The 17,071-nt window shown below is 46.2% G+C and overlaps 1 protein-coding gene across 3 annotated transcripts in view; it reads right to left on the bottom strand.

Annotated features, from left to right (window-relative positions):
- Window positions 1–17,071, bottom strand: part of DOCK11 (dedicator of cytokinesis 11) — a 1,169,031-nt gene that overhangs the window by 585,818 nt on the left and 566,142 nt on the right. For all 3 annotated transcript variants that reach the window (XM_085607886.1, XM_085607887.1, XM_085607888.1), the window contains one exon: window positions 2,353–2,422. In XM_085607886.1, the coding sequence (XP_085464012.1) occupies window positions 2,353–2,422 (70 nt within the window). The remainder of the gene's footprint in view (window positions 1–2,352; window positions 2,423–17,071) is intronic.

Genomic DNA, 17,071 nt, shown 5'->3' with positions numbered 1-17,071 from the left:
TTGTGTTTCAATAAGGTGTTTTTTTTTTAATAAACTTGTTTTCCTTAAGGGAAATACGGCTGCTTTAAAATACAAAAAATACTTTAAAAAAAATGTTTCACTGAGACCTAGTTCCCTTGAAACATGTTTTTAAAACTTTACAAAGTATACCACTGCTAAATATGTTTATGTCATTTCTTGTATGCACCAATGAATATTCCACTGATGTTTTGATTGTCGACATAAATTTAAATGCCAATAAAATATTTCACAAAAAAAAATTTTACAAAGGGGAAGAGGTCTAAAGGTGATCTCTTCCCATTTGTGAATGGCTAACCACCGCAACTTGAGAGTTGTTACCTTTCAGTAGTTTGTAATTACAATTGCTATTGCAAACCAGTGTTACACTGGACACCGATTCGGTATATGGAAGGGACGTCAACAACACTTCCCTCCCGATTATCAAACCAATATCCATTTGCTATCATTTTTTGAAGTCGGTGAAACTTTACTGACTTCTAAAGTGGGATTCTTACATAGTAAAAAAAAACGTTGAAATGGCAAATGTTATTTTGCGATTAGTAGCCTTTGCTACCACAAAATAGGTTAATGCATTTAGCTCCTTGTCCTTTAACAATGAAAAAATAAACGAGACAAATGTGCTACAATTTGGTGCATCCAAGAACAATAATAAGTATCCCTTAGTACATCATTGTGTGTTTTTTACAAACACGTTTTAACATTTTCTAAACACCGTTTGTGTGCTATCTCAATTTTGGAAAATTGTCCTTATCCCCTCCCCAACCATTAAAAGCTATGTTTTCTCAAAACAACACATTTTTTATAGGCAGATATCTTATCAAAAGCCATGGGGCCAATAAACAATAACCAGTATTTATATGTAAACCCATAAATTAGGTTAATGGTCTACTGGCAGTGGGAAAAGCAGTGTTATGGCAACTGGCTATGGAAATTGTGGGAATTTTGCAAATCACACAAGACCTAGTTTTCCAAGATAGAACAACAACTACAAACGAAGATATCGGTGCCAGTGTCAGTAGGCAACATAAATGTCATGAGAGTCCTAATATAAGAGAGCACAATATAAGATAGCATTACATAAACTAAGATAATATAACCCAGCATAACATAATACAACACAACAAATCAAACAACATAATATGGCACAGGGTCTGACTGAACATAGGGCAATCTGGCAGTGCCCAAAAGGCCAGTACGACAGGTCAGTGTGTGGGCCTGTTTTGTTGTTGTGTATGTGCTGGTTTGGTAAAAATCTTTGAATAAAGACTAGGCGGCAGCAGCAAGCACCACTGTGCAGGCTGTGGATGCTGTTATAGCATGCAGCATGGATGGTTCAATCACGCTTTGTGGGTAGAAGAGCAAGGATGTGTCGATGTCTTCATCTTTTTGATAGGAAAAAAAATAGCGAGTTTCATTGTCGCATTTTTCTAATATTACAACACAAGTGCAGCCCTCGGAGACCAGCCAGACAGCATAGCACAAAAAGTATTGAGAGTTTCTCAATTTACAAATGTGGATTACCTTTTTACGACCCGTTCTGACCATGGCATGGTATAACATAACATGATTAAAAAAAATTACCAGCCGAAGTGAGATTGAAGCCATTCAGGGTGACATAATAGCATTGCCAAGACCTCTTTGTATTACTAGGAGGTATTGGATCGTGAGAGAAGCACAATGCCTTGGATAGAGGTGTGCAGTAGCGGTCCGTGGAGGGAGTTCCGTGGGGCGGTGAGGAGGAGCGGGGGAGGGGCAGGGTGGGGGAATGTAAACACCGGAATATGGATGAACGGAGGTAAGTACACATTTAAATAAATAAAACAAATTTCGTTGCGCGCGCTGCATCGCATTTTGCGATGCAGCGCTCACTAAGGAATTCGTTTTATTTATTTAAATGTGTACTTAGCTCCGTTCATCCATATTCCGGTGTTTACATTACCCCACCCTGCCCCTCCCCCATTCGCCTCACCGCCCCACGGAACTCCCTCCACGGACCGCTACTGGAGGTGTGATGCATAAAGTGTAGATATTCGTGCCAAAATGCACCTTATCCATTGCACCACAAAAGTAAGATCTATTTAAAAAAAGGACAACAGTGTAGCCGTATGTCTGTGCTTCTCATAAATGTCCCTGTTTCCAAATAAACAAACTTACACTAGAAAAAGTATGACTCTCGCATTGTTCCGTGTGTATATGGTCTTCCTTGCTACTACACCTGGTTGATTCTGTGGCCTGTGGCAATCTATGGGGTTTACATTCAGAGAGACAGCGCATTTACACAGTGACATCAGATTAATACCCCTGAGTGCTCTAATGTGCGGTACACCTAACCTTAATGAATGAACGCAAATGATGGTCCAACCCTTCCTCGTGGCATTTTGACACAATACGTAGAAGAACCCTAGAAAGAAAGGACCAATAGCAATTTAGGCAAAATCAACCTCACACAATTTGCTGAATAAGAAATGGCAGTATATGCACAAAATATAAACTAGATGCATTTGCAAAGTCAATGGCATATTTTCAAATATTTTAGGTTTCATAACAACACTTAAACATGACACGTGGAACGTTTCTGAGAGCGAAAAAAACAAACATAGCTTATTAGAATATGTAACGCAATAGGCAACTCGCCAGTCAGTTGAAGCATGTGAAGCAGTCAAGATTTCCGTTTTGAATGGAGTAGGAGGGTCGTGGTCAAACAGAGGGAATAGCTATTGAAATTCTATGCTCAGAACCTTATATTGTGACTCTGCGCTATCAAGCCTTACATAGTGCAAGAAGAGCAAGTTATCATCAGTAAATTTCTTTGTTTTGGCCACACAGAGTTTTATCTCTCTGACAGACCCAGGTAATAGTGAAAAAAACGACAATACAGAGAGAATACTGATAGGGGTCTCAGCATTCCTTGGTACCTTGTACATTTGCATTGTATTTTGCATTGAAAAGTGGGCAGAAAACAGTCACTTTCCACAATCACAGAATGGAACTTCCCTGAGACAAAGGCTAAGCATGATAAGACCTTTTATTGAGTATTCAGTGGCAGTCTACATGTAAAAAGTATTGTACTTCCTTTCTAAATACTGCTTTGATATTTTTGTTCTATTTACTTTAATATACGTCGTTGGCAGAAACTCTATGTAAGATGATCAACTGGCACTTTTGGAAAAGCATCTCCAGCCACAAGATGGCCGCCACACGCTTTATCTACTTTTAAACTGAACTGTAACCTATTTTGCTGCAACCGAGAGATGGTGCAATGTCCACCTCTACCGCTTCTAGCATGGAGCTCAGTCTCCACCTCCCACATCTTCACTCTCGGATTGCACTCCTAAAATATCAGAAGAGCCTGATTCATTTCAGGAAATCGCTCAAAACCTGGCTGTTCTACAACCTTTAATTCTAGGACGGTTACAGTCCGTTTACAACAGCTCATCAGCACTAAGGCACTTATGAGTGTGCGCTTTATAAAAATATTAATTCATTAATTGTAAGGACAGTGGCAGTGGGTCAGTCAGGCAAAAGAAGTTGAGGAGAACCAATGTCCAGCAGCGGGGAGGTGGATTCCTGTACCGACCTGTGGGTGCACTGTGGGACACCAATCCAGGCAAAGGGGACTGATGGGGAGGGTTGCCATAGTATGAAACTGAGACGCGTAACTTAGAAGCTACTCCTTGCTCACTCTTATTGCCTTCCCACGTCCCCTGAGAAGAGCAGCTACACACAAAGTACCTTTGGTACAAACAGCAGCCAAAGCTGCCCAAGAACACAAAGACATCTTCACACGTGGCACCAGGGCACATTTTCAGCTGCCATAAGGCTCTTTGTATTATGGTATGCAAGTGGGCTTTCACAAACGTGAATAGGATCACTATTATCTGGAAAATTCCACCGTCCGGTTGCCATAGAACCACATATCATTCTCTCCCTTCCAAACATATGCATGGTGTACTTGAGAACATGCTTTTGGTACTTCAACCACTCCCTCATGGCTGTTAATCAGAACACCCCCTTTCCCTTCCCATCTGACAACTAAGAACTAACAGAAGGCAGTAAGTCATTCTGAAGGAAATAGCCTGAACTTTCTTTTCTATAATGTTTGTATAAAGCTCATGTTCAGTCGCCGCCATTGCAAGTAGGCGCGGTGCTGTGGTGGAGCGGGCGGGGGGAAGTCGACAGAAGGATGGAATAGGTTGTATTTCTTTATTTAATTTGACATATTCTGTCGTCTGTCGACTCCCCACCTCCCAACCAGCCTCACCGCGTCTACCTGTGCCGCCTGCCGCTGGTCATGCTATCATTTATATTTACAGTTCGCTTCAGATCACGTTTCTTAACGCTAAGCCAGTTCATGGAAATAATGCACCTGGCTGCCACTGCTGCAAGAACTTCAATAGAAAATGATTTGGCTTTCAATGAAAGTTTGATGCTAGAGGAATTTGAAGTACAAAAGGGATCTTTGGCATTTGAGGTGGTAAATGAACTGCATGCAGTACTGAGTGTCAGGAGGTCCAAGGATCACTAAATATATTTGACTGACAATATTAAGGAAGTGCTTGCTCCAAACACTTTTTACCAGCAGGTACCAGGTTAAGAAAACAGGCATCTGTAGGTGGTAATGGGTGACAAGAACATTTGTGCACATTTGCTGTGTGGCAATTTGTTGTGTTGGTGATATGTTCTGTATTTATTTTGGTATGGCAATGGTTTTATTTTACTACCCTGCAGGTATTGTGTTGTCTTCTGTTTTGCCCATTTTTTCGTATATGCCATGTTATATTTTAATTGTAGTGTTATGTTGCTTTTTGTATGTTTTTGTGTTATGTTTAGTTGCTAATTTAAATAAGTCAGCAAACGCTGTGACATCACCAGCCAAATGCAACACCTCCCTTAAAGTTCCTGTGACAAACAACCATTAACCAGTTCCTAGGTGGTAAAATACTGCTGCTCCAGCTCTTCAACAGTTTAAAGCCCACACGTAGCCTGCACCAGTGCGAGTCTGTAAGAGGCAGAAAAGAGAAAAAGGAGGAGGGACAGAAAGACAGAAAAAAACAACAACAAAGGGAGAAAGCAGGGATAAAAAAGAACTTTCAAGAATGAAATAAAGAGACAGGAAGTATATGGTGATGGATGAAAGAGGCAGAAGGTGGAATCAAGATTAGACAGTCTTTGGATTCGGCAGCCCCAACATTCAGCAGCACCAAAGGGGGGATTCTGAGAAAACATTTTGTCATTGACAAATTACATACATTTTGCATGACTAGATTGTAATTTTGTTGCGCCCATTAGCCAGTGCAAACAGGATACTTGCTCCAAGTGTCCTGTACAAACCATTTGTACCACCCAATACCGCAAAATCTAAGTTTGGCAGGGCAATTTTGCAGTGACCTGCGGCAAAATTTGTGATCTGTCCCTAGAAATCTCCACACTGCCCATTTTATTGAACTGAGCGCATACAAGGGGGTGAAAAAATAAAGCGAATGGAAAGGTGCACCTGGGGACTTCAGCAGGGTGAACAGAACCCCATAGTGGGCGGGGGAATTGGCAGTTTGCTTGAAACTGTTGATCCATACTTGTTATCAGCATGATAATAATATGGGTTGTGTACAACAAGTAGTAGCAAGTTTTGCCAGTTTCAAAGGAGCTCTTCGGAAATGTAAAAGAATGTGCGGGTACTGCCAAGAATCATTTAAACTCATGAGCCGCAGATAACTAGTGATATTAAAGGTGAAAATGTAACTAGCCGAGATACCTTGCCAAATAATTGTACCATTAAACACAGCAGGAGAGGGTGCAATGCAGAGACGGTCATGTAAAGCCATACAAAGAATGGGCATGATTTTAATCCCTGTCACATGGAGGTTTAGCCACTTGGAAGGCAGGAGCACAGCTCTACAACGGAGCACATGAAAATATTCTAGAATAGTGAAACTATTAATGTTACTTCAACTGCATGTTGACTCATTTTCCCTTAGCTGCATCTCGAAGTTGTATTTTGCCCACTGATGTGAGCAAGCATGACCAAAGTCAATAGGTCTGGGTTTGATGTGCTAACACATGCATGTTACCATATTAAATCAATACCAACCGGACTTGCCAGTGTTTTTTTTTCTGATGGATACATTTTTCCTCAAGCATATTCCTCGTCTTATAGCTATCTTGTTTTCGAACTAGCAACCATGAATCTGGAACAACATTCTGTGCACATTAGGACTGCCCGATGTAGCTCCAATTTAATAAAGCGTTGAAGACCCACCTCTTTAAAGAACCCTACATCACAATATAATAACCATGCCAAGCCCAGCTCCATCTTCTCTTACCCCTTGACTTTATGCTTGTCTTTGATCATTTACAGTGCTCTGCCACCTTTGGGATAGGCTTTCACCATGGAAATACCATATAGCTACATAACTCCAAGACACAAACTGGATCTGGAAAGCTTAACACAGCCATAGGTGGCATAGAACAGCACAAGAGTTACTGTTTTTCAATGGCACTGGCTGACAAAGAAAGTGACACTCTCACTGGCATACATGGAGTTGCTCGAATCTCAATACTGATGTCTCAGAATAGACATAATTAGGGGGTAGCAAGGGGAAAGCAGCTGTCCTCTTGGCACTGTTATTACTATCTGTCAGGACTCATGGAGCAAGTACAGGAAGCTTAGATAAATCAGCAAAGTCTACTTTCTATAGTTTATGCTCCCTGCCATTCCTATGAACCTTCAGCAAATCATTGAAGACTAAGGGTGGGACAAAAGGTCAATTTTGTGATATTACTGGGACTCAAAGTATTCCCAGGCATTTTGATTTCCATGATTTCCAAACGATTTCATTGTAAGCAACATGGACTTCCAGGAAACTTTAATGAGCTTTGCTTGCACAATTCTACAATGGTTTACATATTCTATCATGGTTTACATCCTACCTCTCCACCCGACAGCAGCTCATTCAGATAGCAACTACCATAGCAACTACCATATTCTATACTCTGTCCATCCCCTGCAGAGTACCCCAGGGCTTCATCATGTCACCCATCATTTTCAACCTTTACATGGAATCCTTGGAAGCCATTCTTGCAAACAGCAACATCAAGATCCACAAGATCCACCAGAATGCTGACAGTATGCTCTCCCTCGATTTCTCCTAAGCCAATGGCATACAGAGGCTAAAAGTCTGCCTCAAACGCATTCAAATATGGATATCAACAAACTCCGATACTAAAACCCAACAAAGACCAAATTCCTCCTCTTTGCCAATAGTACCAAACATTCTCTTTTTCAGTCAAGGCTCTCCAACTTAAGCATGACAGGCTTCATTCCCCCAACTGACAGAAGAGGGCAAATCCCTCTGAATCACCCTCGACTCAAGAATCTCGCTCAAGGAACTCATTGCCAAGAAGACCAAAATAGCCTGTTTTATTCTTTCTCTCCTGAAAACTTTTTCGCCCATGAAAAGACTATAGAAGAATAATTCAAACCCAAGCCCTTTCACTTAGATGAGGTGCTCGCCTGCTCAAAGACATTTCAGAGAACGCCTACACTCCCTTCATTGGCATCCTTCATGCAAAAGTGGAGCTTAATAAGACCGTTGAAGAATTCCAAACACATCTGTATCATGCTGAAGGATCAACACTAGCTACCACTGCAAACCCAGATCACCTTCAAGTTCAGCTGTATCGCTTATAATGTCTTCTTTACCAAGACCCCTGTCTACCTATGTGACAAACTAACGGCATCTAGAGGTTAACACCAGACAAGGAGCACCAATATCAGCAGATTAAAAACTAAAAACTGCAGGAAGGAGAAAACTAGTCTACTTAGCCTAAGTCCTCAGATGTGGAACAACAACCACTCCAACATCAAAACAGTAGCATCAGAACAGCACCTCATGCAATTCAAAAATACATTGAAAACTCACCCTTTCAAGGAACATTTCCTCAGATAGGCTGACTTCTCTCCCTTTCTATAGCTCCATCTCTTCCATCTGTCCACTCCTACATGTAACCCCACTGTATTTTGCTCCATTGCTGGCCAGCTAGGATCACACTTTAGAAATACCATCACATACATACATGATGCTGACACGTTCTGTTCATAAAGGAGACAAACAGGAGTATTTGTATCCACTTCTTCCTATTGTAACAAAGACTCATAAGGTAGCGTCTGCTGAAAACTGAGGGTATCCACAAAAACGTTTTCTTTTCTGACAAGGGGTCATCAATGTTGTGGGTTTCATTTTCTTTGGCCTAGAACCACATCAGGATAGCTTGACTGAACACGGAAGTGGCTTTACTAACTCCTCCCTAATGGCCGTCAATATCGAGATTTGTATGTAGAGGCAGGGTATGTTCAGGAACAAAAGTAACAACTGGAAAATATTAGTGGACTGGGTCTATCCAGTGTCTTCCTACATTGGGGCTCATAGCCATTATATATGGACCGCACTGAGCCCTCTTCTTCCTTATCCATTAAGTTGTAAATAATTGAAGCATATATTATACATGCATCTGTGTCTGTTCACTGCCACTCCTTGTTTTAACGTTGCAGCTTCACAGCTAACCATTTTTATAAAATCATTCTAACGTGTTATATGTAGGTCTCTCTCCTTTTCATCAAATATCTAGACATTCATACAGCACTAGATCAAACATTTTAAACTTGGTCTCACCCCTTTTTCTTCTAGGTACCATTCATTTGTTTATTCACTTTGAATTTTTAGAATGCATTGAACATCTCACCTTGCAGCCACTACAGAATGCTGAAGATAAAGGGAGACCTTCGGAATGTGAGGAACAACCTTATCTGATATTAATTTGTCACTTCCTTGTTAACACTAGTAATCAGGAGAAAACCCAGTCTATTTATCCTTCAATGATTTGCTGCCATAAATAGTCAGACCATACATAAATAACCAGTCCCACATCCATATTTTGAGAAATTAGATCTGTGTGATACTTTGAGATGACCCATGGCTGGTTGGACACGGACCTTGAACTGAATGTCTCCAGTCAACCCCCAGAGTGCATGGTGCAACTGAACCATTCCCCAATGTGCACAGACAAAGGCTGTGGATGCCTGTGGCAGGTTGAGCAGGTGGATTGACCATGGACGTGGTGTTGAGCACTGAACGTGGATGTAGGCCATACACAGCAGGCGGGGCTGTTGATGACGGATTGGGCTTAAGGTTGTGTGAAGCAGGGGTGGCCACCTGCTGCTGCTGCTGGGGCAGGGCTAAGCCTAGTGCCAGGCCCTGCTATCAAATGTTGGATGTGGCATATAATCAAAATCAGGAGGGATTCACTGAAAAAAAAGGTTAAATTGAAGTTATGGTTGGTGTGTTGTGGGCCTTCATAACTATATTTAGCAAATGTAAGTGGTTTTATACATTTGAGTTAGAACCATAGTTTTTTCTGTCACTTTCAAGGTTTTTTTTATGATGAACTTAATGTTGAGCCTACACTGTGCATGGCCTTTAGCCTGGCCTTTGGCCCATCCCACCATGGCTATCTCTTCTGTTGCAGACAGCCATTAGCCGTGAGCAGTAGGGGCTGGGCGAGGGCCTGGACTGCAACCAGGCCGGGGGCTGGACGAGGGCCTGGCCTGCAACCAGGCCCTTCATCCAACCCGCCATGGTTGCTTAGCCTAATTGCTCAAGCCTTTGGCCAGACCCTGTGTCATGGATTCACCGGAAGTATGACTGCGCGAACGCCTGGTGGGTTCCGCCAGCCGGAGAAGTACGCCGCTATGGTTAGCAGTCTAGTGCCAGGAAACAGGAAGCACTGAAGCACTTCCGGGCGAGACCGCTGATAGCCGCGGCGCTCGCTCACGTCAGTGCTTCCAGTTCAGCTCACTGCTGTTGCCATTACCATCTGCTCTTTGAATCCTCCAGTATTCCGGCCAAGCATCTATCTTCTTGACGGACCCTACCGAGACCTTGGTGATTACCGCGACACGCATAGGAGAGCGTGCTACGGCGGTAGAAACTCATCGCACGGCGCTGAAGCGCCAGCACTCCTGTCTTCCGTGCCACGCGGAGAAAGCATGGGCACGGGCTTGTTCTTACTCTCTTGTCGGCGCAGGGGCGCCATACCCCCTGCTTTCCGTGTCACGCTAGAAAGGCGTGGGCACGGTTTACCTTGTTTTCCCCAGTGGAAGGAGCATCTCCATACCCCCCGCTTTCCGTATCACGCTAGAAAGGCGTGGGCCTGTTTACCTTTTGATTTCCCAAGTGGAAGGAGCACCTCCATCCTTGCTGAACTGTGTGCGCTTGGGAAGCGTGGGCACAGTAACTCCCTGATATTGCCTTGGCGCAGGAGCGTTCACACCCCTGGCCAACCGGAACACGCAAGAGACACTTGGGTACCGGGACACTATTCTTTTTTTACCAGCGCAGGAGCGCTTTTTCCTCTTGTTTAAGTTTGACTCATTCCATGGCACACACAGGGAAGTGTGTTCATGGTTTCTATTTGTTCATGTCCATTGCGCAGGAGCGCCTTTGTGTTCATCACGGTCCATGGCCATCATGCACGTCTGCATGACCCCTAGCTGTCTTCTTACCCACAGACGTCGGGAGCCTTAGACGCAGCCATCCTCGAGCGGAGCCCAATCCTCATAATCCAGGTGACTTTTGGATTCTTGCTTACCTCCCTCCTTGCCGAATGGTTGTTATGAATGCTTGCATGCCCAGTAGCTAAAGGTAGACGCAGCTAATAGCTTCTTTCCCTTGTGTAGCTGGCGATACCCAGAAGAACGGCCCCGGTCTGGTGGGATCCCTACCCTGGTCTTCCTTCACGACATCCTTTCCCGACACCTTTTGGCACCTTCCCCTGATCCCATCCTTGCCTAGGTCTGGTTGTCACCTTGATCAGGTAGGGAGGGGAACTGTGGAGGTTGTTCACGTCGTCCCTGCGAGATAACTCCGCAAGCAACACAGGTAAGGCTTGTGGGGTTCTGACAGAACTGGAAGACAACGAATTGTATCTCGCCCGGACGTCATGAACAACCCCGACATTACCCTGCAGGACATTGCAGCTATGCTGACCTGTATACAGGCGGACAACCTGAGTCTTCGTCAAGACATCACGGTGCTTCAAGGTCAGGTAGCAGCAGGACAAACTGGGGCCTGGGGCCCAGACCCTGCAGTTAGGGCCAGGCCGGGGAGCATGATACGCCCTCCTGTTTTTACTCCTGGGGTGGCGGTACCGGATCAGCAAGGCCATAACCCACCTATACAAGTAATAACACCACACCCGGTCCAGCTAGCACCCCCAGAACGCTTTTACGGCGATAGCACAAAATACAGTATCTTTCTGAATCAATGCCAGTTGCACTTCATGGCACGTGCCTCCGCCTTTCCGGATGACACCTCCAAAGTCGCTTTAATATTGTCATATCTTGGAGGTGACGCCGCCCAATGGTCCATATCCTTGGTCGAGAACGATGATCCTATGCTGTATAGCCTCCCCGTCTTTAAGGAAACCCTTCGGCGAATGTTTGCCCGCCATACGTTCGTGCAAGCCGCTGACAATGAGCTCCTAAACCTTAAACAAGGTTCCACTGACCTGTTGCACTACATTACCACCTTCAATAGACTGGTTATCGAAGAAAGGTGGCCGGAATCCAAGCAGGTATCCGTGTTTTATAGAGGACTACGAGATGACCTCAAAGACCTCCTCTCTCAACAATCCGAACCTCCAGAAGATATCAGAGCCTTCATAGACCTGGTAGTTAGGTTGAACTTCCGGCTACAAGAATGAAAAAACGAAAAAACCAAAGGCACAGAGCCCCGGTTCCTGACGCTCCGAGACAAATCCAGGGGTGAACCCGGGAGGAGCCCTGAAGCACCTGAACCGATGCAGATCGGAGGAGTCCGTGGTCCCCTAACCCGAGAGGAGAAAGAGAAAAGACGTAAACAGAACTTATGCCTGTATTGTGGCAAAAGTGGACATTTTGTTAAGGAGTGCCCTGTGAAACCAGCCAAAACCGAACCCAACAAACCGTATGTTCTTTCCGTGACCCGCAGGGAGGAAGCGGGAAACGACTAAACCCAGTAGGCGACGGGGGTAGGCTACTGGGTTCTTCCTCCATGCAGACCCTTCTTGCCGAACCTCTCACCAACGTCAGGCACATGGGGTTGTCGGTAACCTTGCAGTCATCCAAAGGCCAGAAATGGACAGTCATAGCCCTCATAGATTCCAGTGCCACAGGAAATTTCATAGACACATGTTACCTGGAAGGACTGGGGATACCAACAGTAACCAAGAGTAAACCAGAAAGCGTGAAAGCCGTGGACGGCACCGACTTGACCTCCGGACTTATACGCTATCAAACAGAAGCCATGAGAATGACGTGCACGAACGGGCACACGGAGACCATTGCCTTTGCTGTTATAGATGCCCCCTAGTTTAAGCTTATTTTGGGGCTTCCTTGTTGGGTAACGCATAACCCTTGCATCAACTGGGAGACCCAGATCATGACCTTGGACTCCATCCATTGCACTGCTAACTGCTATCCTCAGGAGGCAATCACAGGTGGTTTTTCTATACAAGCACGCTCAGTACCGTTGAAAGGAATGGGGTTAGTCACCCAAGAAAACGTACCGGAAGCATACGCAGATCTGGCCTCTGTGTTCGATAAGAAAAGGGCAAGCGCCTTGCCTCCTCATCGCCCTTTTGATTGCAGGATAGACCTCATACCAGGGTCGACCCTTCCCTGTAGTCGAGTCTACTCGCTTACAGAAAAAGAAAACCATCATTTACGTCTCTATCTGGACGAATATCTGCAAAACGGCTTTATACGCCACTCCAAATCACCCGTATCTTCCTCTCTTTTCTTTGTGGCCAAAAAGGAAGGAGATCTACGGCCTGTATTGACTTTAGAGCAATGAATGCGATCACGGTAAAAAAACGGTACCCCCTGCCTCTCATTTCAAACCTGTTAGACCAAGTTAAGGACGCCTCAGTATACACCAAACTTGATCTACGCGGAGCTTACCACCTCGTCAGGGTCCGAGAGGGGGACGAATGGAAGACCGCGTTTCGGACGAAATACGGCTTATTCGAATACCAAGTCATGCCCTTCGGGCTCTGCAACGCCCCTGCAGCCTTCCAGTTATTCATAGATGAAGTGCTAAGGGAGTACCTGGATCGCTTCTGTGTAGTCTACATTGACGACATCCTAATCTTCTCCAATAACATACCCGAGCACATCAACCACGTCCGAGCTGTTCTGAAACAACTTCAGGCTCATGATCTCTACGTTAAACTGGAGAAGAGCGTGTTCCACACTACCAGGGTCGAGTTCTTAGGACACATACTAACCCCTGATGGGGTCAGGATGGACACCGGAAAGGTCGAAGCAGTTCTACGATGGCCATCACCGTGCTCCGTCAAACAGGTCCAGAGATTCTTAGGGTTTGCCAATTTCTATTGGCGCTTCATTTCAGGATTCTCGAACATCGTCACCCCCATCACCTGCTTACTGCGTAAAGGTGTGCCGTTTTCCTGGAGCCTTGCAGCGGAGGAGGCATTCCAGAACCTGAAGAGGAGGTTTTCCAGCGCTCCAGTCTTACGGCATCCTGACCCTGGACAACCTTTTGTGGTGGAAGCACTATGCATCGCAGAACGCGCTGGGGGGAGTGCTATCGCAACACAATGCAGAAACTGGATTGCTGCACCCTGTGGCCTTCTACTCCCGTAAACTCCTGCCTGCGGAACGCAACTACACCATCTCAGATCGCGAGTTACTCGCCATCAAGGCTGCCTTCGAGGAATGGCGCCATTACCTCAAAGACGCACGGCACCCAGTAACCATATACACCAACCACCGGAACCTACCGTTTCTTCGGTCCGCCAAGGCTCTTACCTCTAGACAATTAAGATGGACCATGTTCTTCAATGAATACGACTTCCTAATTACCTATCGCCCCGGACGAGAAAATGCCAAGGCAGACGCCTTGTCCAGATTGGATGAAACCGAAGACAACATGTCAAAGACCGAACCAGTGTTAATCCTTCCAGAGCGATGTTTCCAAGGGGTAGTCCTCTCCTCTTCCTTCTTCACCCAGTTACATGACGATCTACAACAGAAAGAAGCCAAAGAATGGATCGGGGACCTGGTCGGAATTACTACACACGATAGCTTCTTATTCAAAGGAAAACAGTATTACCTCCCGTTGGAAAGCCATCAACGACAAGCCTTGTACATGTGTCATGATCACCAGTTATCCATCCATCCGGGCTTCCACAAAACCCTGGATCTCCTACACCGCTATTTCTGGTGGCCTTCCATGGATACCACCGCTCGTTCCTACATAGCTCGTTGTTCCGTTTGTATACAAGGAAAGATTCACTCCAGTCCCCCGATAGGTCTCTTGAATCCAATTCCTGTCCCTCCTTACCCGTGGCACACGGTGTCCATGGACTTCGTGGTGGAGCTACCAAGAACCAAGACTGGCTTTACCACCATCCTCACCATAGTGGACCATCTAACAAAAATGGCACACTTCGTTCCCCTGAAAAAAGTACCATCAGCACTTGACTTGGCCCTGATCTTTGCACACAACGTAATCCGATTACATGGGGTGCCCTCAGTGCTGATCACGGACAGGGGCTCCCAATTCATTTCCAGGTTCTGGACCGAGGTATGCAAAAACATGGGCATGGAAACCCGCCTTTCCACGGCGTACCATCCTCAAACGGACGGACAGGCGGAACGGACCAACCAAACCATGGAACAGTACCTCCGCTGTTTGCTGTTATCCATCGAACAAGAATGGTCAGAAGCACTCTGGATGGTGGAATACGCGTACAACAACAGCAAACACGCGTCCACGGGAATATCACCTTTCTTTTGTCTACAGGGACGACATCCACGGTCAGAACCATGGGAAAAACCAACGCCCTGTAACATGCCTACCGTACAAGAGTATCACGCCCTCCTTCACAGCTTGTGGCAAGAGGCCCGGTTCGAGCTTGCCAAGGCCAAAGAACAACACAAACATTACGCTGATGTTCACAGACAAAAAGAACCGGAGTTTCGGGTAGGGGACGAGGTATGGGTATCGATAAAAAACCTCAACGTACATGGACCCAAAAAACTGCTGCCACGTTATGTCAGCCCTTTCCCCATCGAAAAAGTGATCAACCCTGTGGCAATGAGACTTACATTACCCCAACACATGAGGATACACCCAGTATTTCATGTATCCCTCTTGCGTCCCGCCCATCCAGAATCCCTTGTGGGTGGTCCTCCACCTCCCGTCATTAGGGACGATCACGAGGAATATGAAGTAAGGGCCATCCTTGATTCCCGTAGGACCAGGGGGCGGCTCTATTATCTAGTGGACCGGAAAGGGTATGGGCCCGAAGAGCGTTCCTGGGAACCCTTGTCACATGTGCGCCATGCTCCCCTACTAGTGCGTGCCTTCCACTCTCGGTACCCATGCAAGCCACGGCCCACTACACCCCTGTAAGGGAGGGAGATTTCTTGGGAGGGGGTACTGTCATGGAGTCACCGGAAGTATGACTGCGCCAACGCCTGGTGGGTTCCGGCAGCCGGAGAAGTACGCCGCTATGGTTAGCAGTCTAGTGCCAGGAAACAGGAAGCACTGAAGCACTTCCGGGCGAGACCGCTGATAGCCGCGGCGCTCGCTCACGTCAGTGCTTCCAGTTCAGCTTACTGCTGTTGCCATTACCGTCTGCTCTTTGAATCCTCCAGTATTCCGGCCAAGCATCTATCTTCTTGACGGACCCTACCGAGACCTTGGTGATCACCGCGACACGCATAGGAGAGCGTGCTACGGTGGTAGAAACTCATTGCACGGCGCTGAAGCGCCAGCACTCCTGTCTTCCGTGCCACACGGAGAAAGCGTGGGCACGGGCTTGTTCTTACTCTCTTGTCGGCGCAGGAGCGCCATACCCCCTGTTTCCCGTGTCACGCTAGAAAGGCGTGGGCACGGTTTACCTTGTTTTCCCCAGTGGAAGGAGCATCTCCATACCCCCTGCTTTCCGTGTCACGCTAGAAAGGCGTGGGCACGGTTTACCTTTTGATTTCCCCAGTGGAAAGAGCACCTCCATCCTTGCTGAACTGTGTGCGCTTGGGAAGCGTGGGCACAGTAACTCCCTGATATTGCCTTGGCGCAGGAGCGTTCACACCCCTGGCCAACCGGAACACGCAAGAGACACTTGGGTACCGGGACATTATTCTTCTTTACCAGTGCAGGAGCGCTTTTTCCTCTTGTTTAAGTTTGACTCATTCCATGGCGCACACACAGGGAAGTGTGTTCATGGTTTCTATTTGTTCATGTCCATTGCGCAGGAGCGCCTTTGTGTTCATCACGGTCCATGGCCATCATGCACGTCTGCATGACCCCTAGCTGTCTTCTTACCCACAGACGTCGGGAGCCTTAGACGCAGCCATCCTCGAGCGGAGCCCAATCCTCATAATCCAGGTGACTTTTGGATTCTTGCTTACCTCCCTCCTTGCCGAATGGTTGTTATGAATGCTTGCATGCCCAGTAGCTAAAGGTAGACGCAGCTAATAGCTTCTTTCCCTTGTGTAGCTGGTGATACCCAGAAGAACGGCCCCGGTCTGGTGGGATCCCTACCCTGGTCTTCCTTCACGACATCCTTTCCCGACACCTTTTGGCACCTTCCCCTGATCCCATCCTTGCCTGGGTCTGGTTGTCACCTTGATCAGGTAGGGAGGGGAACTGTGGAGGTTGTTCACGTCGTCCCTGCGAGATAACTCCGCAAGCAACACAGGTAAGGCTTGTGGGGTTCTGACACCCTGCGCCTAACCTGCGTGGGGTGCTTGACATTGCACGTGGGCACCCGGCTCAGACAGTAGTCAGGACCTGAACCTTACTACTTGCCTTCCAAGAAAAGCCAGACAATCATTTTAGTGATTGGCTTTGCTTGAACTTTTTTCACTTACAGTACATGAAAGTAGCAAGCCAGCTCCAACTTGAGAGTCAAGGACAAAATAGTGGTCCAGTCAGGCATACACAATGGGCACTGGTGAGCTCATGAGGAGTGCCTTAAATTTTTT

The sequence above is a fragment of the Triturus cristatus genome, chromosome 5_2 (genome assembly GCF_964204655.1).
Source record: "Triturus cristatus chromosome 5_2, aTriCri1.1, whole genome shotgun sequence".
Taxonomy (NCBI): domain Eukaryota; kingdom Metazoa; phylum Chordata; class Amphibia; order Caudata; family Salamandridae; genus Triturus; species Triturus cristatus.
This window is presented reverse-complemented; position numbering and strand designations above follow the sequence as displayed.